Consider the following 19763-nt stretch of genomic DNA (forward strand, 5'->3'; position numbering starts at 1 on the left):
TGATCCGCGCTCCCCGGCGCAACTATCGCAGAAGTCGTACTCAGTGGTAGAACCAGGAGTTCTGTCGGGTCTGTGAGAGGGCTGTTCGAACGTGGATGTCGAGGGGCTACAGGCGTGTTTGGGCGGCGGATCTGGGATGGGATGAAGTTGCTTCCTTTGCGAAGCTTGGACCGCGAAGAGACGCGTGAGGGTCGTTGCCAAAAGTGTTGGTTCTGGTGATCATGTATGGTCGAACCGAATTCCTCGCTCAGACTTCACTTCACGGCCTCTTCGAAGCAATCTGTGCAACTTCGATCTCTCGCAACTGATGCCCAAGGCTCTATCCACCAAACGGCTACTGCCATTCAAGGTGGTACCGTCATCCTTCGAATTACGATGGCAACCATCCACAAGCGGTCCAAATTGCCAACGCAGGTCTTGAGCAATAAGGACATATGTTCCAATTAGGAGCGGGATGGGAGGTCACTCCGGGTTCATTACGTTGCAACCTACAGAGTGATCAAGACATGAGGGCTCTCACGAATGGCAAGGTGACCTTGGATGACTTTCGTAGACAGCAGCTGTGCAACGTCGGCAAACATAGCCTGCACTTCGGCCCTCACCCTTGCAGAGGTCTGCACTTGAGCGCAGGACGTAAGATGGGAAGTAAGGTAAGCCGGAAAGTGAGACAGGGAAATCGCAAAGAGTCTGAGCGTTCTGGCTCAGTCACTTGAGACAAGTTGTGCCGCTGATCTGGGATGCCGATGCCAGCGCGAGGACGGAGAGGTGGTGAGTCCAGATATCCCTTCCTGAAGTCGCCCACGACGGCAGCAGCTTCATTCTCACCAACACAAGCAGGACTAAGCCGCTAGACAGGCTTCTAATGCTATTGCAGGCATGGGGGGTCTGGAGAGAAAGAAGACTTGGCTTGTAAGTGGTCCCTAAGCGTAAGTGAGTCCTCCGGTGAGGTTGCAAGTGAGCTTTCAGCGAGGCCGTTAGTGAGTATTCCAGTAACACGGCAAGTGAGTATGTAGGTGAGTTCTCCAGTGATCTGGCACGTGAGTTCTTTAATGAGTTTGTAAGTGAGTTCACAAGTGAATTCTCCAGTGAGGTTGCAGTGAGTCCTTCAATGAGATAGCAAGTTAGTTTGTAAGTAAGCTCACAAATGAGGTTGCAGTGAGTGCTTCAATGAGGTAGCAAGTGAGGTTGTAAGTGAGATAGATCCACTCAACTCGTCCAACTTTGTTAGGATGGGAGATACGCCGCCGGTTTGAGTTCTGCTAGCGCCGGAACTACCCGTGACTGGCTATAACTTCGAACCTCCGACATCAACTTCAATGCTTGAAACACAAACAATCCGGTCGCACGGCGGGTAAGTTGGCTCCTTACACTTGTATTACCCTGGCATTGACTGACCCTCTCCTGTGGTAGACAGCAACCAACATGTCGTCCAACGACACCAGCCGCGATCCGCGTTTGTCAAGAAACGACCCTCGCTTGCAGAACAAGAAGCGTGTTGCCAGCCAGTCGCCAGCAAGCGCTATGCAACCAACCCCGAAGAACGTGAAGCCAGCCACTGCCAGCAACAGTTCGAACACCAATACTGCGAATGGCACGGCTACCCAAGCACCGACCTTCGACCCTCCTCGTCCACCTGGCATGGCCCCGCCACCGCCTCAGACAGCGCCATCTGCCTTCATGAGCAGCGACCAACCAGCGAGCGAGCATTCAGTACTCCGCGACTTGCCTGCGCAGCCCAATATGTTCGATCTGCTTCGAGCCTCGTCTGATATCACCGGCAAGCTGACCTACGCCCGCGTCGAGCGAGACAAGACGATTCCGCCGCTCCAGAAGGCTCTCAAGGAGTATGAGACCCTGAAGCCATATTTCGAAGACTTCGCTGCCATGAAAGAAATGCACACCAGCAAGGTCAGACGTGCCCGGAACAAGCACGATCGCGCACAGAAGCTCGTCATCTTCTTCGAGCAGGAATCTGCACAGCTGGACCAACTCGTCACCACCTTCCGCGCTACCACCCCGAACCTTGGCGCTGCTCTCGGCATGCCAACGGATGACTCGGTGCCACAGCAGATCACTGCATTGCGGGACAGCTACAACGCACTGAAGGGCGATGTGGCGGCGGAGAGCGGCCGCAACAAGCGCGACATCGACGCGCAGAAGGCGAAGTTGGCCAACCTAACTCAGCAGCTTGATCTCCTGAAAGACAAGCAGGACCATAGCGCCAATCAGTTCGCTACTGCCACGGCAGGAATGGCACAGTTGGAGAAGATCCAGCATTCGCTTGCTGAAGTCACGGAGAAAGTCACGAAGCTCGAGGCCGAAGCAGGCAACAAGGACGATGGCTTGGGTTTGGTCCAGTTCACTCCAGTGGTCGCACCAGAGGAACCGGATCCGGAGCTCTCCCAGATCCAGCAAATCTGGTCTACGATCTCCCACCTGGAGATGGCTACTGCGAACCACAAGAAGCAGCTCGACAACATCACCACCGACGACGTTGTCAACCAGATGGTCAATGTCATGGGCCAGCACTGGCCAGATGCCAAGAACTGCCAGGCCACCGTCGACAGCCTCAAGGACGGCATCGCCAAGCTCCACGACCACATCAACCAAGTCTCAGCTCGTGTCAACCAGGGACAGAATGGTGTGGCCAAAGCTGAGATCGACAAGCTGAGAGGTGAGCTCGACCAGGTCAAGCAGAAGGTCGGCGGTCATGACGAGCTTCTCAACGAGGGCAAGCAGACCTTCAATGGCATTGCGGACCAAGTCAACACCATACGCGACCAGGTCGCCAAGCTCGAGGGCAACCAGGACGAAGCTATCCGCAACGCCTTCGGATAAGGTCACATCACATGTTTCAGCATACGGCCCTTGTTGGCGGCTTCTCCTTGCTTTGTCTTGGAAACTACCACCGGCGGGCATTTTTGTTTGTTTGAAGCGTATCACGGGCGTTTGGCGGTTGTTGCACTAGAGATACCCCCATCAGCGAGACGGAAAGGCGTTTTGTTCATCATGGACAAGGCGTATTGCAATGACAGGCATGGAGCATAGCGACGGTTGTACTAGGATTGGCTTTACGCTCAAGCAGGCACGTACGTCGATGTTCATAGTCTGATACAGAATTGTGCCTCAGGCACTCAGAGAATGTCTCCTTTCGTTCACTCATTCAAATTCGTACTAATGGTTGAAACGCGATCGGCAGCAGCAGGGAATCGCTTTTCGTATGCAAAATACATATCCTCAGCAGTGGTATCATCGCATCAGAACGCCTCGCTAAAATCGACTATGGCTCACAGCCCATCATCAGCTCTGCCTCGCCGCAGCATCCTTCGCCTTCTCCTCCGAAGCCTTCGCCTCCCTCTGTTTCCTCATCCTCTCCTCCGCAGCCCTCGCCATGACCTCCCTTCGATTCAACGGCTCCCCAATCGAAAGCCCCGCCATCGCACTACTCCCAGCAGCACCCAGGACATACTCGCCCCCCTCCCACCCCCCACCATCCGCCTCCTCATCCTCCTCGCCCCCATCTTCCGGATTGTAGAACTCATCCCCACCGACGGAGTTCCCACCCCGTCGCCAATCGTTCTTGTCGACCTCCGCTTCGATTTCCTTGCAGAGTTTCCAGAAGTGCTGGTCGTGCTCGCCCCAGACGTTGTGGGCGAGTTCGTGGCAGAGCGTCTTGCGGATGACTTTGTAGTCGCGGTAGCCGTCGTAGGCGTCTGTGCGGAGGCGCAGCTCGATCACCTCTCCGCGGTTTCTGTTCAGCCCGAGGGTTCGGGATTCGTGCGTGGTGTGTTCGGCGGGGTTCATTTCGGTCAGGAGGCCGACCGAGAAGCCGTGCTTGCGCATCGAGGCTTTGATGCCCGCGTCGTCGCGGAGTCTTTCGAGGAAGCGGAGGCTCTTTTCGGGGTTCGGGAGGTATGGGAGCGGGCGGAGGGTGTGGAAGGTGTATCGCGCTTCGTCTTGCACTTTGTTCCAGTCGCGGTTCTTGTGCGCCTTGACTCTCCTGCCTGCTCGTAGAGCCTCTCTTCGTCGGTTGATTCTGGCTTTGCGCTCTGCTATATCGCTTTCCATCTCTTCGACTTCCGCGGTTGTGGCGCCCATGAGGACGATCTTCTTGTCTTTCAAAGTGTTGACAGCCAGGCTCGGATCTTTGAACGGTGGCTTCAGCAAGCCGACCTTTGGCGTGATCAAGAACTTCTGATTCGAAGGCGGAATATACAGCTCTTCTGCGACGGAGTCCGAGAGGTCTTGTATCGTCGCATCGTCGTGGTATATCGGGAGCTCAACAGGCTTGTTGTGGAGCAGTAAAGTGAGTCTAAAGACCGGCTCGATCTCGACTTCATTGTCAATCTCCTCCAGGCTGCTGTGCGAACTGGTCAGGGAACGCGCGTCCTCATCGTAAGGCATACCGAGCGACGAAGGGTGAGATTCCGGATCGGCCATCGTGCGGAAACAGTTGACGCTCTTCAAAGCAGCGGGCATGCAGTCGGTTGAAGTAGTATGTGTTGATTCGGGATGTGATTGTCGCAGGATTCTTGCGTGCATGAAGAAGAGAGGGGCAAGAGACAAAGGGAGGTTAAATACCTACAGGGAGTTCTATGCACGTCTATGTATATCCGTTGATATGGGGAGTATGTAATCGCCACGGGGAGCATTCGAATCGGAAGAGGAGGGCACAAGGCAACTGTAGCTCACGTCATCAAAACTGAAGAGCATGGAAGGGCGACGAGCGGGCACTGCCACACTCGGCATTCGCTTCGCCGATCGACTCGAAAACTCAATGGCCAATTTTTTAATCATGCATTATCTCTTTCTCGCATACCTGGTACAACTGCACAATGGCGGGTATAGCGGGCATTGCATTGATTTCAATATTCCGATATCTGGTCAACAGTAACAAGATCCGCAGTCTTGCCCAAACAGCAACTCCACGCGCAGAGTACAGTATCCCTTCGCAAAGGTGGTATCTTTGAAGAAACAATCTCTTTCCCTTCCGACATTCATCATTCCAAACTCCCAAGTCATAACACGTCGCAGCACATATCCGATATCTTCACTACCGCCTTCGCGGCTTCCTAGACCTCCTGCGACACATTGAAGTTCGGATCGGCCTTGTCGTTCCTGCTGCTGCGATTGCGAGTGCGAAGGACATGGACCACGGCCATTGCGGTCGTCGCTGCAAAGACAGCCCTGCAAAGCGCGACAACGTCAGCTCTTGCGAACACCAAAGACAGACTTGCGTAGTCGTCGCCAGACTCACCATTCAAACGCCGCGAACACAGCCGCCGCCTTGGCCGCCGAGCAGACTTGCCCAAAGCACACCCGATCGCTCAAGAACACCGCCAGCGCGATGAACCCAGCGAACCAAAAGATCATCGTCACGGCCTCGACGCCGAGGATCGCGAACTTGTGGTGCGCGACCGTCTCGGAGAATCGCCATGGCACGATGATGAGGTACAAGAGCGCGAGGATCGTCCAGACGGCGCAGAAGATGAGGTAGTTGACTTGCGAGGGCGAGGTGTCGTGCCAGTAGCCCGACCACCAGTTGGCGACTATAGCAGACACTGTCAGTGATGGAGGACAAGGCTCGGGTCATTCTCGCACATACCATAAGCTGTCAAGCCCAGCACAATGATGGCGAAGACGGCTTGTACAACGCGGAGGATGAGCACAACCAGCCTGCTATCGAAGGCTGCCATGGTGCTACAGTCGTACGGCTCGAAGGTGGGTATCCGTTGGTGCGAAGGAGTTAGGGTTCGTTGTAGTAGTAGGGATGCGACTCGTAAACGCTCGACCAAATCGCAACGCAGAAATGCGCAGAAGCCGGATCAAGAACAAGAACGGTCGATGCTCGCCTGCGTCGATCGTTTGCGGTTGTTGGTTGTCGCGTTTGCTTTGCGGGCGGGGAATGGAATGCAACGAGAATGGGGGGATCGATATGTGGGAACGCCCGATGAGACGCGGAGAGAGGTAACTTTCCAGGCTTTCTCGAACGCACGACCGTTGTGTGTCGAGCAGGGAAGATTGCTGTATATCGAAAGCAAGCGAGCAAGCAGGCGATATCAATAGAAATCCTGCTGGTGTCGACCAAACAAAAGTCACAGCTCACGACTTTCTCGTCTTATTACGCGACAAATGGGGCGCAACTGGGGCAATAAACAAAACCTCGACTGCCTAGCCTCATGACGTGAGTGAGGACATCGCTGGCTGGCTGGCGTGCGTGCGTGTTCTTTGTGCTGGCTGTGTCGGCTGATCAACAGGTTCGCAAAGCCTGCTTTTGGGATCGACTCGAGCGAAAGTGTGGCGCTTCGGCGAGGGATCATTCGTCTCAGACAGTTCAGACTCCAAGGCTTGCATGAAGCTTCCGATGACTTGAAACGCGGTCCTTGTCGGCCTTTACGACCGTCTTGCGATGTCGAATTTCTATCCTCTCTGCTGGGAGGAATACCAATAATCCATCCACATCGCGCGAGACTCACGACAACGCGCCTCTCCATTCCATCAATCTACACTTTTTCTCTCCAGCCCTTGTCCTCCAACAAAGACCTCCATGGTACGACGTACGCCCCTCTGCCGAGAAAACCATCACCCCATCACCTCTCGTCTCGGCACATCCAAAATCCTCCCGCCATCAACGTCACCTCACCTCACCTCACCCTACCGCAGCACAAACTCACAGCAGTCCATGAACAGCTGAGCACCGCCACACCCACCCACCAAACCGTACGAACCAGCAAGTCTGTCCACGCGGCCCATCTCGCCAACGTGGTTTCCTGGACTGGATGGCATTGCCGATTTATGCGTCTCTGCGGTGAGGAGTGCTTGGAGATGCGGTTAGGTTTGTGGTGTACTGTACGCACATACATTGTTGTATTGGTGGTGGTTGACGTGGCCCATGTGTGTCGTTTAGAAGACCGTTCGATGATTTTTACTTTCGCCATCGCCTTTGCCATCGCCTTTGCCATCGATCTGAGGTCCTGTGGTAGTACTTATTCTATACGAAACGCAGGATGACAGGTCGCAGAGGGCTTCCTGCCATTTCACTCACGTGGCACAGAAACGGAAGACAAGTTTGAACTCTTGCCGCTGCGAAATTCGTTTGCTTGCCTTCCAGCCTTTCACGTGTCACTCGTATTACCTCAAAAACGGAACGTTGAGTAATCCCACGTCCACGGTAAGCCAACCATCCCGAAGGCAACACAAGAACACAAGAACCGAGTTGAGTACAAACGAATTGTTTGCTCCCTATCCGCACCCGCTCTCCTCTGCTGTGTCCGGGTAGATAGATACAAGAAACTCCTCATTCCTCTCTCCACTCTGGTCTGCTCTGTTTTTCATCTCTATCCTTTCGCGTCTTTACAGTCTGTTCATTTCGAGAAGTGTATGTATGCAGCTCCTCTTTCTCTCTTCCTCAACCCCCACCTCTTTATATCCAAATTGGAGAGAAAAACGCCGCGGCTATGCAAGGAATGAAACACAAAGGAAGATGAAACCGATCAGAGCTTCGACTTGGGCTTGCTCTCGGCCTCGACCTCGGCGTACATCTCGTCGATGACCGGTCGGTAGAGTTTGGCGGTTTGAGGACGCTTGAGTTTCAACCTGCAACAGGATCAAACAAGTCAGCAAAATCTCTAAAATTTCCTTTCACGCACGCGGCTGGATTTTTCTCTGGACTCACGTCGGCGTCAACAACTCATTCTCAATCGTAAACGGCTCCAGCATCAACCGCACCGCCCGCACATTCTCATAACTGTTAAACTTGGCCTTCTTCCCAACCTTGGCCAACTCCCTCAGCACCGCCTTGCGCACTTTAGGCTCCTGCGCCGCGGCATCGATGGCCTTGACATCCTCGGGGTTGACCCTCCTGCCCAGGACTTTCTCGAGGTAACCCGCGAAAATGTCCGGCTGGACGCCGAAGATCGCCACGAGGTTCGCCTGCGTGCTATCGCCGTGGACGTATCCCTGCGCGAGGAAGGGGAGGTTGCCGAGGTAGACGTTCTCGATGCGTTCGGGGGAGATGTACTCGCCCTGCGCGAGCTTGAGGACGTTCTTGACGCGGTCGACGATTCTGAAGCGGCCCATTTCGTCCACGGTGCAGATGTCGCCTGTGCGGAACCAGCCGTCTTCGGTGAAGGCCTTCTTCGTCTCGGCTTCGTTCTTGTAGTATTCCTTGAAAACAGTTGGCCCGCGAACGAGGAGCTCACCACGAGGATGCGGCTTGTCGGTGGAGAGGTACTCCATATCAGGGACATCCATCAGACACAGCTCGGTCGTGGGCGCAACAGCACCACAGTTGCCAGCGGAGTAATCGCCCTCCAGCTGCGCCAACGCAATCGCATACGTCTCGGTCAAACCATATCCTTGGTAGAAGTTGTTGGCAAAGACGATTCGCAGGAACTGATGAAGCCCAGGATCCAGAGGAGCCGATCCAGAAATCATGGTCTGCGCGCGATCAAGACCAAGCGCAGCAGAAACCTTTTTGGCCCAAATACGATCGTACAACAGGTGGCGGTTCGTCGCCTTATCGGCTGGAGCCTTGGTTAGGTTTGCAGTCTTGGTGTCGACAATGTAACGAGACAAGCTACCCCTGAATCCAGGAGCTTCGATCGTTTGCGTCTTGATCGCACCACCGAAGCGGTTGAACAGGCGGGGAACACTGGTGAAAGCAGTCGGCCTCAAAAGCTTCAGATCATCGACCAATTCCAAGATATTGCCGTGGAAGTAGCCGATTGCTGAGCCAGCCCAGAGAGCACCGTGCTCAGTCACACGCTGGAAAATGTGTGCGAGTGGCAAGTACGAGCAGATCGTGTCGTTCCGAGACTGCTTGCAAATGGTCAGGGAAGACGACGCAGCCGCAACAGCGTTCCTGTGAGTCAAGATGACACCCTTGGGGTTACCGGTCGTTCCAGAAGTGTAGTTGATGGTAACCGTATCATCAGGTCGCGGAGGGGTGTACGGCCGTGGCGAAGTCTCTCCAATCTTCTCAACAGCGCTCAACTCGTGGATTTGAACATTATGCTGCGCGGCCATCGAATTGAGGAGATCCTTCTTCGAAAACCCAGCCAACTCGCCCTCGACGGAAATCGGATCCAGCGAAATGATCAGCTTCAGCGAAGGACATCTCGGCGCGAGCTTCAGCAGAGCCGGGATATGTGGCAGCGAGCAGCAGACAGCCGTCAAACCCGCATGGTTGATGATATATTCCACGGCATCAGGACCAAGGGTATCGTACAGCGAGACGCTATAAAGCGACTGCGACATGCACGCCAGATCCGTAATCTGCCACTCCGGGCGATTCTGGCACCACAATCCCACACCATACTGCCTTCCAATGACACCCACAGATTCATGCAGAGCCACCAATCCCACGCCAAAGTTCGCCCGCCTCTTCTGCACTTGGCTGTATGTCTGCCAAACGTATTTACCAAAAGTCTTGGTCGCGGGATCGTAAGGTCGATGGCCTAGACACTTGCCATTCGGTACTCGACCAACCGACTGCTCGAAGAACTCGTGGGCGGTGGTGACGGCCGGATCGAGGGAATGAAGAACCCCCTCCGTTCTTCGCCAATGCCGATATACCGCGCTGCGACCTTGCTTTTGCGTGCCCGGCACCGCGATCGAATAGGGCGCACCTGGAGGCGGCGGGGGGACGATCTTGGCCGCCTCGTCGAGCGCCAACAAACCCTGCGTCATGGTGATTGTGGGAGAGTGTGTGCTTCAAGCGAAGAAGCCGCTGCTAAAGCTCTGCGATCGTTCGCGGGGGACGAGAGTCGTACACAGATAACGGGATCCGTAGATTTTCGGCGTCGGAAAACAGAGATACAGAGATTCGCGAGATTTAGGCGGGCGATTTCGAATCTATCAGATTACGATTTGCGCGCTCGCTATCTGTGTGCGACAAGAGGAGAGTTGTCAGTTCTGCTGCCCTCCAGTTCGGCGAGTAGCCCGGGGGATGTTCAAGCTCACACTCATATGTTGCAGACTCTCGCAAGAGGCTCTGTGCTATTCTTCACAAGAAGGAAAAGGACGCTATCCTGCACGCGGGAGGGAGAGGAGGATAGATACAGAGGTGTAGAGAGCCGGTGTATGTAGGGAAGAGTAGGAGAGAGGGAGAAGGGATCACTTGACCTTGAGTGTGGTTGGCGGCGGCGGCGGCGGTGGTGGATGGTGGATGATGTGCGTGCAGCTCTGTGCACAGCAGCGCAGCGCAAAAACGCCTCGGCTCATTCGTACAAGGTCTCGCGTGGCTTAAAGGAGCAGCTGCTCCGCGACGTCCAAGTCCACACAAAGCGAACTTGTTCCGAGGCGGCCAAGAGCGGCAAAGGAAGAATCAGCAGCAGCGGCACCCAGGATGATTCTCGTTTCCAACACCCACCACCACCAACAACCACGAGAGCAAGGATGCTAGCTGTGCGGTGTGAGATCGTGAGAGATGGAGCTGTTGCTATCACATGCCAGTCTCGCTGTCCCTTCCGTCATCTCAGCCAAACGCCGCGCCTTCCATGGGACGGGACTTTTGACAGGGCAGGGTGGCAGGGATCTCGCCGAAACTCTCGAAGCTCAACCGCTCCCTGTCCGAGGCTCGATCTCCTCGACTTCACGCGTCACGGGCACGAGAGGCTTGGCCATTTGATACCGCTTTCCGAGAACGATCATCACCACGTCTTCTGTCTTTCACGTGCGAACGTCTGTTCGTCGGCGCCGGCTGTTCATCTCGTGTCTCATGATGAAGCCCGAACGCCGTCCACTGCCGCAAGACAGGGAATACTGGTCCAGGCTGATACCTCAACCTTTCGCCCTGGCAGAACTTACTGTGTGAATGGTACTGTAGAATAAGTCGATCCTTCTCACACTGGAAGCGAATACATCTCTACGTGTCTGCAAAACGACAACATCACATTTGCTCAAAGCAGGGGCGTAAAACCGAAATTTTTCATCGAATTGGGTATTGTAACCTAGCTTTTCCTCCATCTTCTCATATATCCAACATCTAAACGGTTGGCTTCGTAGGTGCGTTGGCATCACCAGTCACACCGCCGTTATCGGCGCCCTTCTCATCTGGCTTCGTCGCCGCGTTCTTGAAAGACTGTTCAAAGTCGGCGATGATATCGTCAATGTGCTCAGTGCCGACCGAAATACGGATGAGATCCTGCCAGTCTGGTTAGTGTTTTGTGCTTATTGTTTGGAGTGAAGAAAAACATACCTCAGTAACACCACTGCTGACCTTCTCCTCATCGCTCAACTGCTCGTGGGTGGTCGTCCAAGGATGAATAGCCAAAGTTTTCGAATCACCGACATTGGCAAGATTCGAGATGAGCTTGAACCCATCAACGACCTGGCTGCCAGCCGTCTCGCCGCCCTTCACACCGAAAGACAGAACACCACCGAATCCACGCTTGAGGTACTTCTTCGCGAGCTCGTGGCTCTTGTGGCTGGGCAGACCTGGATAGCTAACCCAGGCGACATTCTCATTCTTCTCCAGCCACTGTGCAAGCTTGAGAGCGTTCTCTGCATGTCTCTCACCACGCAAGCTCAGAGTCTCAATACCAAGGAGGAGCTGCTGTGCGGCGAAGGGGTTCAGGGCCGCGCCCAAGTCACGCAGGATCTCGACTCGCAGACGGATGATGAAGGTGATGGCGCCGAAGGTATCCCAGAACTTCAGGCCGTGGTACCCGTCTGAAGGCTCAGTCATCTGAGGGAATCGCTTGCGAGCGTCCTCACTGCCCCAGTCGAACTTTCCAGCGTCAACGACGATACCGCCAATGGTCGTACCGTGACCACCGATCCACTTGGTCGCGCTGTGCACGACAATGTCCGCGCCGTGCTCGATTGGACGGAAGTAGTATCCACCAGCACCGAAGGTGTTGTCGACGACGACTGGAACACCAGCATCATGGGCGACCTTGACAATCTTTTCCCAGTCTGGGACGTTGTATCTCGGGTTACCAATGGTCTCGAGGTATACAGCCTTGGTCTTCTCATCGATGAGCTTCTTGAACTCCTCCGCGTCGTCTCCGTTGACGAACTTGGTAGTAATGCCCAATCGCGGCAGGAACACCTTCAGCTGGTTGTAGGTGCCTCCGTAGAGGTTCGAGGTCGAGACAATGTTGTCGCCAGCATGAGCGAGAGCTGCAATGGCCATGAATTGAGCTGCTTGGCCGGATGAAGTTGCCAGAGCAGCGACACCGCCTTCCAGAGCTGCAATTCGCTTCTCGAAGACGTCGACAGTTGGGTTCATGATACGCGAGTAGATGTTGCCAAACTCCTTGAGGCCGAAGAGCCTCGCTCCGTGAGCCGAGTCATTGAATGTGTAGGAAGTGGTTGCGTAGATGGGAACAGCGCGAGACTTGGTCGCAGGGTCGGGCTCCGCACCTATTCAAACACCAGAGGTCAGTCATGAGGTTTGGAAGTGTATTTCTTAACTCTACTCACCAGCGTGAAGCTGGAGGGTCTCGAACTTGGGGACAATGTCTTCTCCAGACATTTTGAAGATCTGTTCTCTTAACTGCTGTAAACGTGAGAGACCTCTGGACTTCCTGGGCATGCACTGTGCAGTGAAGCAATGAAGATTAAAGGACTGCTCAGATCACACTCCAGGTTCAAGAGAAGTTGTACGACGTGCGAGGAGCTGGGATGATGTGGATTTGGAAAACAATGGCACAATTTCTTTGTCGTGTCCACAGCCCCGCGTGCCTGGTATGAAGCTCACTTCACCACCCCGCAACGCGAGCACGCCATCATCTAGTCTGCGCTCAATTGCCCTCTGCTACTGGCCAATCCCGCCTGGACGAAAGGCTCTGGCCTCGATGGGTGCTCCATCATCCCGGCATTCTCCTGCTTTGGGCGTGAATGCATTCGTCGATGCACCCCCAAACCTATCCCGGCCGTCGATCTTCTGCTGGACAGGCAGTCGGGAAGCTGCGAAGCTCGACGATGACACCATGAGCTTCATCGACGGCTCTGCACACTATGATGGCAGGTACCTGGTATCTCCAATTCCCGCAAAAGTGTCAGCTGTTCATCCAGGCTCTTTCGTAGACGCCGTGCCTGGTCGAGACGGCGGCAATGCAACCGATGCTGGGGATTCAGCAATGTGAACCCTTGAAGTTCTTATATCACGGATAACCTGGACCACTTGTCCAGCGCTTTCATACTGCGTCTCGCAAGAGACAAACGCATCATCAGGGTTCTCGCTGGCGTCAGGATCTGAAGACTCCCTCTGCACGGCGATCATAGGCAGTGGATATGCACCGAGCTTCAAGGGTACGAGGAGGACATTGAACGCGTTCTCAGCTCCATCTTGCAAGACGAAGTGGCATCTTCGCTGACCACCCACGAGCCAAGTATCCGCTTCGGTGCCGACGTCACACACAAAGGAGGACTGATTGTCGCTGTCCCCGTGAATCTTGAACGTTGGCACTGATGGGAATAGGCTTTTCGAACTCCAAGCCCCGGTATGCCTAACACGCACAGTGGCCTGTACCGGCTGTCCTAGGGTGAGCACCGATGGAGTCGACTCGACAGGAGGCTTGGCTTGCAGCAGGTTCAGGGAAGCGCTGAAGACGGTGTTGACATTAGGCACATCCACAGAGATTGTGATATGTTTTGTGGCGTCCTTCTCAGCGCCATCGTCGGCCCATGTCACTGAAAGGTTGTCCTTGTGCCAGTGACGGAGCCATTCCGCCAGAGGGAGCCGCACACTCTCTTGTAGAGTGTCAGCAAGCTCCTGCCAACCCAATATATCGAAGCCTGGGATGTTTGCTTCCCCCAGGAATGCAGCTGTTTCGAGATCGGTATTGTCGATAAAATGCTTGGCGCGTTCATGTAGCAGCGGAAGCAGAAGTCTGCATAGATGCTGGAATGGAGACTGCTTCAGAGCATCGCTGAACCTTTTTCGAAGACCAGCAAGATATAGCTCATCAATGGTTTGATAAGAAACTCCAAGAGCCAATGCAGCATCGCGTTTGAGTGTTTGGCTGTCCACTGGGGATTTGCGGGTGATCTTGTAGACAAGCTTCATCGGCTGGGACTTGTAGACCGTGACGGGCAGTGGCAGTTCAGGAGGCGCTTCCACGGCGTAGACAGGGGAATCCGCTAGGTCTGCTGCCAACATCAAGAAAGGCGACTTGGTGGTCGTTCGGACTGTAAAATTCGAGAAGAGTGCATCAAGATGGAAGATGTCGTTCACATCGACGTCCAAGGGCATTTCGTTCGAAAGTCGAGCCGTTTGCAAGTGAATGAATGTTCCATCTGGAGTCTGATATTGAACCTCCAGGCGCACGGCAATGTCGGTGTTTGCATGTTCGACAGTATATGGTACGATCACAACAGCTTCTGCATTCTGACCCAGCGCCTTGAAGCTGCGCTGCCCAGGCTTTCCAGATTCAGCTTTGTCAAGATCAATCCCTTCCGAGCTTGTGTCTGCAAGATGAAGTCTCAGACCAGCCGATATTGGTTTGAAGCGGACCTCGATGTATTGGATGTCATTGTGTCCAGCGTTCAGAAAAAGCTCGAGCCGTCGTGGCTTGTCGATGTGTATGTCTTTTGAGCGTCTCAGTTCCGCACTCAAGGCACGTTCGGCTGGGTATAAGAAGACGAATGCTGGTGCTTTCTCTGGTTCTGTGACAGTGACAGTTGGTGGTTCGATCTCTGTGAACCCAAGTGGAGTAGGCTTTGGTGGTGGTCGCAATTCCTCGACGAAACGAATCTTGTTCGCACGTAGCTGTATCTTGTCAATCACGTACGCACCATATGCGGTGGCATGGGACTTCAGAGTGATCTTGTTCACACCGTTCTTGACAGTCGACTTGCCGCTTGTGACCCAAATCTCATGGCTAGGCTCGTCATGGCTGACCAAACGTGCTCCGACTTCGTCGACGTCAAGCTCGTCGTCAAGAACATGCTCGAGATGTAGGGAAAGGCCGAAGCCATCCGTGCTCGACTCATGCATTATCTCTCGGTGGAGGTATGTCCCGTGGAAGAATGTCTTCATGGGCTGGATCATCTCCTGTTGCAAGTCTCGAGATGCTGCGACGAGGTCTTGAAGCAATCCGCCCGTTTCGATATCGCCGTCGCTTTTATGTCCGGCACTCTGAGCGGTCATACGCACTCGTGGAAATTGCCTTTCCATGCTCCTAGCAGTCACCTTCGCGAGCAAGCTAAGGCCGTTTCGCACATAATCCTCATATCGCTGCAACTGTTTCAAGCATCGGGAGTAGAGGCCGAGTGCTTCAAGTGCTACTAGATCCCAGCTGTCTGCAGAAAGTGTCGGGAGAATGTGCTGAAAATGCGAAGCGGCGTCCTCGAAATGCTGTTGTTGACATTTGAGAATGGCTATGTCGCCAAGCAGCACCTCTGCAGACTTGCTCTGGGTGGCCGCATAGTAATGGCGGATGGCGAAATTGGTTATACGCTCGTATGTCGATTGAAATCTGCTTTCGTCTTCCAATGCCTTCCTTAAACCTGGGCTAAGGTGGTCTTGAGAGGTTGCTGTCTGCTCATCATCGGCCAGCACGGAGTCTGTCGGGGTCTCTCCTAAACTGACTTCCTCCATCTGCTTTGTCCGCGAGCGTTTTGCAAAGGCCCACCCTGCGTACCAACCATGCCGCCGCGCAACCTGCTCAAGCATCTTGCGGCGTGTCGAAATCAGATCGGCACGGTAGGTGGCAAGTTCAGCTTGTCCTGGGATCCCGGTGGGTTTCGCGGATTCAGCCCCAGAACTGGATCCTGGTCTGAAGGCATGATCGTCTTGGGTCCGAGGCCTGGACTGTGGCCTCGGCGGTTGTACCGGTTTGACATCATTCGGTGGGAGGCTTGTAGTTCGCTGTGGATGGGTGTTGGCCCCCAAGCCCAAATTGAGCACTGGGCGTTTTGGCTTTCCGTTGGGTGCCTGCATGGATTCCTCGAAACCAAGCCTTGTAATGTCAACCAGTGCAGGCGCTGCTGTCTCATCAAGGACCAGACCCGCCACGGCCCACGTCCATGAGCAGACGAGGGCTTCAATCTCGGCAGTCCTCTCTCCACGGTCTTTGTGTTCCGCCCTAGTCATGAGGTCCTGCCTCAATGTCCTTGCAATGTTGTGGATGAAACTGGACGCCCGCCAACACACTTCGGAGGTCAGGACGAGATCCTCCCCACCCTCCTTGTTTGCATCAACACCAAGCTGAGCGCGAGCGGATTTTGTATTAGCCAGCCGCAAAATCAATGCTTTCTGCCTCGTGAAAATGTAGCAGAAGAAGTCGAAGACGGAAATGTTGCTTCTCACAATCTTCTCCCTGTAATCTTTGTCAAACAATGCATCTGCATCGCGTCGGTCGTTCATCGTCTCATCATTCGTGCCATTAGTTACTTTGTCGAGAGCTCCAACAATACGCTCCCTAATATCATCAGTGTACGCTGCGAAACTAGTGGCGGTTCCTTGTGCCTCGCCAGAAGCAATCTCTCGAAGGACCAGCTCCAGCCCAAGTGAAAGCTCATCGTATATCGCCAATGCATCCTCCACTAGGCCAATACTTTCCAATGCTTTAGCGAGACCTTCTTTGTGGATGAAGAAAGTACAAAAGTTCCAGCCAGGTAAGGATCGTCGAGCTTCCTGGTCTGTTATGTCGGCCTCGTACTGACGCACTCGCCGATCGAATGGTTCCAGAATGAGACTCTTCAATTTGCCGACGAAGTCGTTCCATGTATTCTCCCGCTCTTGTGGTGTTTCTTCATGGGTCTCTGCCACCGCTGGTGTTGGAAGTAGATCCGCAGGTGCACGAGCCTTGGGTATGCGAATTTGAGCGATTCGGTCCAGATATGATTTACCCGAGTCGTTGAAGTCTGCTCGCAGTCGGTCGAAGACAGTGCGAGTACTCTTCCCAATCAACTTGGTACCAGGCTTGCGCTCTTTCAGCTCATCTGGATCTCTGGTTCCCTCCCGCCATCTCGGTTCGCTCGCCGCAATCGTGTCAGGAATGACAATGTGTAGAATCATCCATTCGAAAGCATCGTGGTCTTCCCGCTTCCAGTCAGGCTGGGCATTCTCTCTGATCCATTCACGTATCTTCCTTCGATCGCTTTCTTTGTATGCATCCTTGTCGTCGCATCGTAGCACATAAACTTTGAGGTAGGGGCTGGTTCTGAACCCGGGTATCTGGTGTCTTCGTTCCTTCACCGCATTTTTGCGCCCATCTGGCCCTCCCCGCACAATGTCAAAACTGTTGGGTCCCTCCGAATCGGTCCGCGACGTTGTCGGTCGAAGGTTGTTCGAGGTAGACTTATCGGGTACGAAATCGACATGGAGAGATTTGATCTGGCGCAAAGGTCTAGGCGGTGACTGCCAGTTGAGATTTCGCAGAGGAAGGCGAGCAGCTATGTCGGCCGAAACGAGCGGGAAGACGCCAGAGGGGTCATGATACTCGACTGTGAGAAGGAATCAGCCATGCGTGCTGTGGTTGCACAATATCGGGAGTGTACTCGCCAGTGACCTTGCTCGAGCTTTGAGCGGTGGGTTCGGGGTGCATGTCCAGTCCAGCCTTCGCAGAGCCTGACTGTCTGCATTGCGCTGGTCGCACGAGATGCGCAATGCACTAGACGGTCGCTAGCATGGCGTGAGTGAATGGTAGCATGTGAAAGTCAGTGGCAGCAGGTCTGGGAGCTCAGAGGTCGGGATCTCTTGAACGTTGCAGCGCTCTTTCCCCAGCTAGCTGGAATGCTGCGCACGGTGACGTTTTGGAGCACTCTCATTGGCGCAAGGCCTTTGGTCTGCGACTTCACGAGAACTCCCGTTGTTTCAACACCACCTCCTCTCTACCTCTCACCACTCCAATCCCACTCCCCCGTGCCATTGAAGCGGTCAAGATGTATCCGACACTTTTGCGGCAGGTATGGAATCCCAATTGGGCATGGAAAGCGCAGCACTGAAGCAGAGACAGTCCGCCCGTCCTACCTCCATAACCCGCGACTTCGTATCAGGTGAATATGAGAAGAAACTGTACAAACGAACGATGAGTTGACGGAGGAAAGGCCAACATCCATGGAGGCAGCCAACTGTCAGTCATCAACTCTAGGAACCTTTGCGCAAGCAGTGTTAACAGGAGCGACCACAGAGCTACGAGACGTTCAGGAGCAAATATGGCCCTCAGTAGGTCTTCGTCATGGACAATTGGAGCGCCGATGTGCTCACATACGGGTTCCACAGATACAAGATCCCCTTCAACGTCTACGGCGTTGATGCGAAGCGCTTGATCAGATAGTACGGACATCCGAGCGATACCGAACCGACACAGAACCAGCCCACTGACCACCTACGCAGCGGCGGCCTCGCAGGCGCTTTCGGAGCAGCCGCTGGCATCTTCGCCATTTTCTTCTTCGACGGTGTTCCACGAGTGCAGAAGGTATGGAATCAGGAATGAGCATGGCAGAAGTAGAAGAGGCTGACTTGCCGCAGGACATTCTCCAGAAGGTGCCTATCATTGGTAGCTTCTTCGTTCACGAGATTCCCCCAGAGGACAACCCATTCTAAGAAGCGCGACATTTGAGCGATGACAAAGACTAGTATCTGTAAATAAGAGCATGGAGTCTGTACCCAATAGAAAAAGAATGGATTTGTTCTACTGCAGATCACACAACACTGCGTCTTTGGCGGGTTTGGTGGCTTTCACACACATTGACTTGAAGCAGAATCAAGCGCGTCCCCTGCAAGGTCACTTGTCGAGTATTACCGGGACAGAATAACAACAGCAGCAATGAAGCAATCTTAGCAACTATTGCGTGTTGGCAGGCATAGCATTTCGTTCTCTACCATGACAAAAGACTCGCTGGCTGCAGAAGGCTACAGGAAGACAATACGATGCAGACGAAAGACAGGACAATCCAAGACGAATCTCATGAGGGTATCTCGCTAAAGACCGCAAGTAACGCATCTGATTCCAATTCTTCAGCACCTTGACTGAACGTCACTCCCATCACACCTCATACGGCCAGCTAAGATCGCGCAGACTCGCCACATCACCCACGCACGATTCCAGGCACACGGATATCAATGCGCTGCCACTTTTTGATATCACAAACTTGACAATCCCTCGCCGCACTCAGAACGTCTCTCGCCCGCACACCATTCGCCTTCTCCACGTTTACCAAGCAAGTCGCAGTATCATCCGAGGTCTTCCGCCCGAATATCCGGAACCCGCTCGCGGACGATCGCTTCCAGTAGACTGTAGCTTCAACATGGCTGCATGGCATCTGCGTCAGGTACATGTTCAGCCACGACTCGGCCGAGCTCAGCTTCGCCCTGAATTGCATCGTTCTCATGCGAATGACCTCCCCTTCAGACGGGAAGACTGGATTGAAAGACACGACTGGGCCAGAGGGTGACTTGGCGGGATTGTCGACAGCGTCCTGATCCTCATCGAGATGCTCCTTTTCGTTCAAGCTGGCTTGCGACTTTTGCTTTTCGGTAGATGGTCCAGAGGCGTGTTTGTTGTCATGCACGAAGCGCGATAGCTCGGTCGGCGAGAGTCTCGTACTTGGCACGAAACCCAGGAACATGAGGCGTTGAAGATGTGGAGACTGCTTGATGACTTGGCGCCATTGTCGGCATACTCTCTGGTCCAGCAAGAGGTCTTTCATAGACAGATGTTCCAATATATATCCGAGCAGCTCGGCCGGTAATGAACTGATCGAAGCCATTGTTGTCTTTCAGGCTCTTCGCAGCGGTGGATGTTGTTTCTTGCTGTCGTCTCACAACAGGGCAAGGAATGGGGCCGGAAAGTGGTCGCGTGCGA

General features: G+C 54.1%; 8 protein-coding genes across 8 annotated transcripts; 2 read left to right on the forward strand and 6 right to left on the reverse strand.

Moving 5' to 3' along the window:
* Positions 1 to 1422: 1422 nt before the first annotated feature.
* On the forward strand, positions 1423 to 2838 carry M409DRAFT_56008 (uncharacterized protein; the record flags this gene model as incomplete). The annotated part of the gene is made up of 1 exon (XM_033813159.1): positions 1423 to 2838. One exon carries the CDS (start codon positions 1423 to 1425, stop codon positions 2836 to 2838), a length of 1416 nt encoding a protein of 471 aa, XP_033666006.1.
* A 462-nt stretch (positions 2839 to 3300) lies between these two features.
* Positions 3301 to 4440, reverse strand: M409DRAFT_24506 (uncharacterized protein; the record flags this gene model as incomplete). Its single annotated transcript, XM_033807270.1, has 1 exon — positions 3301 to 4440. One exon carries the CDS (start codon positions 4438 to 4440, stop codon positions 3301 to 3303), a length of 1140 nt encoding a protein of 379 aa, XP_033666007.1.
* A 632-nt stretch (positions 4441 to 5072) lies between these two features.
* M409DRAFT_24507 (uncharacterized protein) lies at positions 5073 to 5696 on the reverse strand (the record flags this gene model as incomplete). Its single annotated transcript, XM_033807271.1, has 3 exons — positions 5073 to 5187; positions 5258 to 5549; positions 5606 to 5696. 3 exons carry the CDS (start codon positions 5694 to 5696, stop codon positions 5073 to 5075), a joined length of 498 nt encoding a protein of 165 aa, XP_033666008.1.
* Positions 5697 to 7493: 1797 nt separating this feature from the next.
* On the reverse strand, positions 7494 to 9690 carry M409DRAFT_56011 (uncharacterized protein; the record flags this gene model as incomplete). The annotated part of the gene is made up of 2 exons (XM_033813160.1): positions 7494 to 7596; positions 7676 to 9690. The coding sequence occupies 2 exons, from the start codon at positions 9688 to 9690 to the stop codon at positions 7494 to 7496; spliced, it is 2118 nt and encodes a 705-aa protein (XP_033666009.1).
* Positions 9691 to 10987: 1297 nt separating this feature from the next.
* Positions 10988 to 12481, reverse strand: M409DRAFT_56012 (uncharacterized protein; the record flags this gene model as incomplete). Its single annotated transcript, XM_033813161.1, has 3 exons — positions 10988 to 11146; positions 11201 to 12369; positions 12430 to 12481. The coding sequence occupies 3 exons, from the start codon at positions 12479 to 12481 to the stop codon at positions 10988 to 10990; spliced, it is 1380 nt and encodes a 459-aa protein (XP_033666010.1).
* Positions 12482 to 13015: 534 nt separating this feature from the next.
* M409DRAFT_24510 (uncharacterized protein) lies at positions 13016 to 17538 on the reverse strand (the record flags this gene model as incomplete). Its single annotated transcript, XM_033807272.1, has 2 exons — positions 13016 to 17400; positions 17466 to 17538. The coding sequence occupies 2 exons, from the start codon at positions 17536 to 17538 to the stop codon at positions 13016 to 13018; spliced, it is 4458 nt and encodes a 1485-aa protein (XP_033666011.1).
* Positions 17539 to 17864: 326 nt separating this feature from the next.
* M409DRAFT_24511 (uncharacterized protein) lies at positions 17865 to 18502 on the forward strand (the record flags this gene model as incomplete). The annotated part of the gene is made up of 6 exons (XM_033807273.1): positions 17865 to 17952; positions 18004 to 18029; positions 18087 to 18121; positions 18179 to 18232; positions 18293 to 18374; positions 18428 to 18502. The coding sequence occupies 6 exons, from the start codon at positions 17865 to 17867 to the stop codon at positions 18500 to 18502; spliced, it is 360 nt and encodes a 119-aa protein (XP_033666012.1).
* Positions 18503 to 18987: 485 nt separating this feature from the next.
* Positions 18988 to 19668, reverse strand: M409DRAFT_24512 (uncharacterized protein; the record flags this gene model as incomplete). Its single annotated transcript, XM_033807274.1, has 1 exon — positions 18988 to 19668. One exon carries the CDS (start codon positions 19666 to 19668, stop codon positions 18988 to 18990), a length of 681 nt encoding a protein of 226 aa, XP_033666013.1.
* Between the last annotated feature and the right edge of the window lie 95 nt (positions 19669 to 19763).

Source organism: Zasmidium cellare (genome assembly GCF_010093935.1).
Source record: "Zasmidium cellare ATCC 36951 unplaced genomic scaffold M409scaffold_23, whole genome shotgun sequence".
Lineage (NCBI taxonomy): Eukaryota > Fungi > Ascomycota > Dothideomycetes > Mycosphaerellales > Mycosphaerellaceae > Zasmidium > Zasmidium cellare.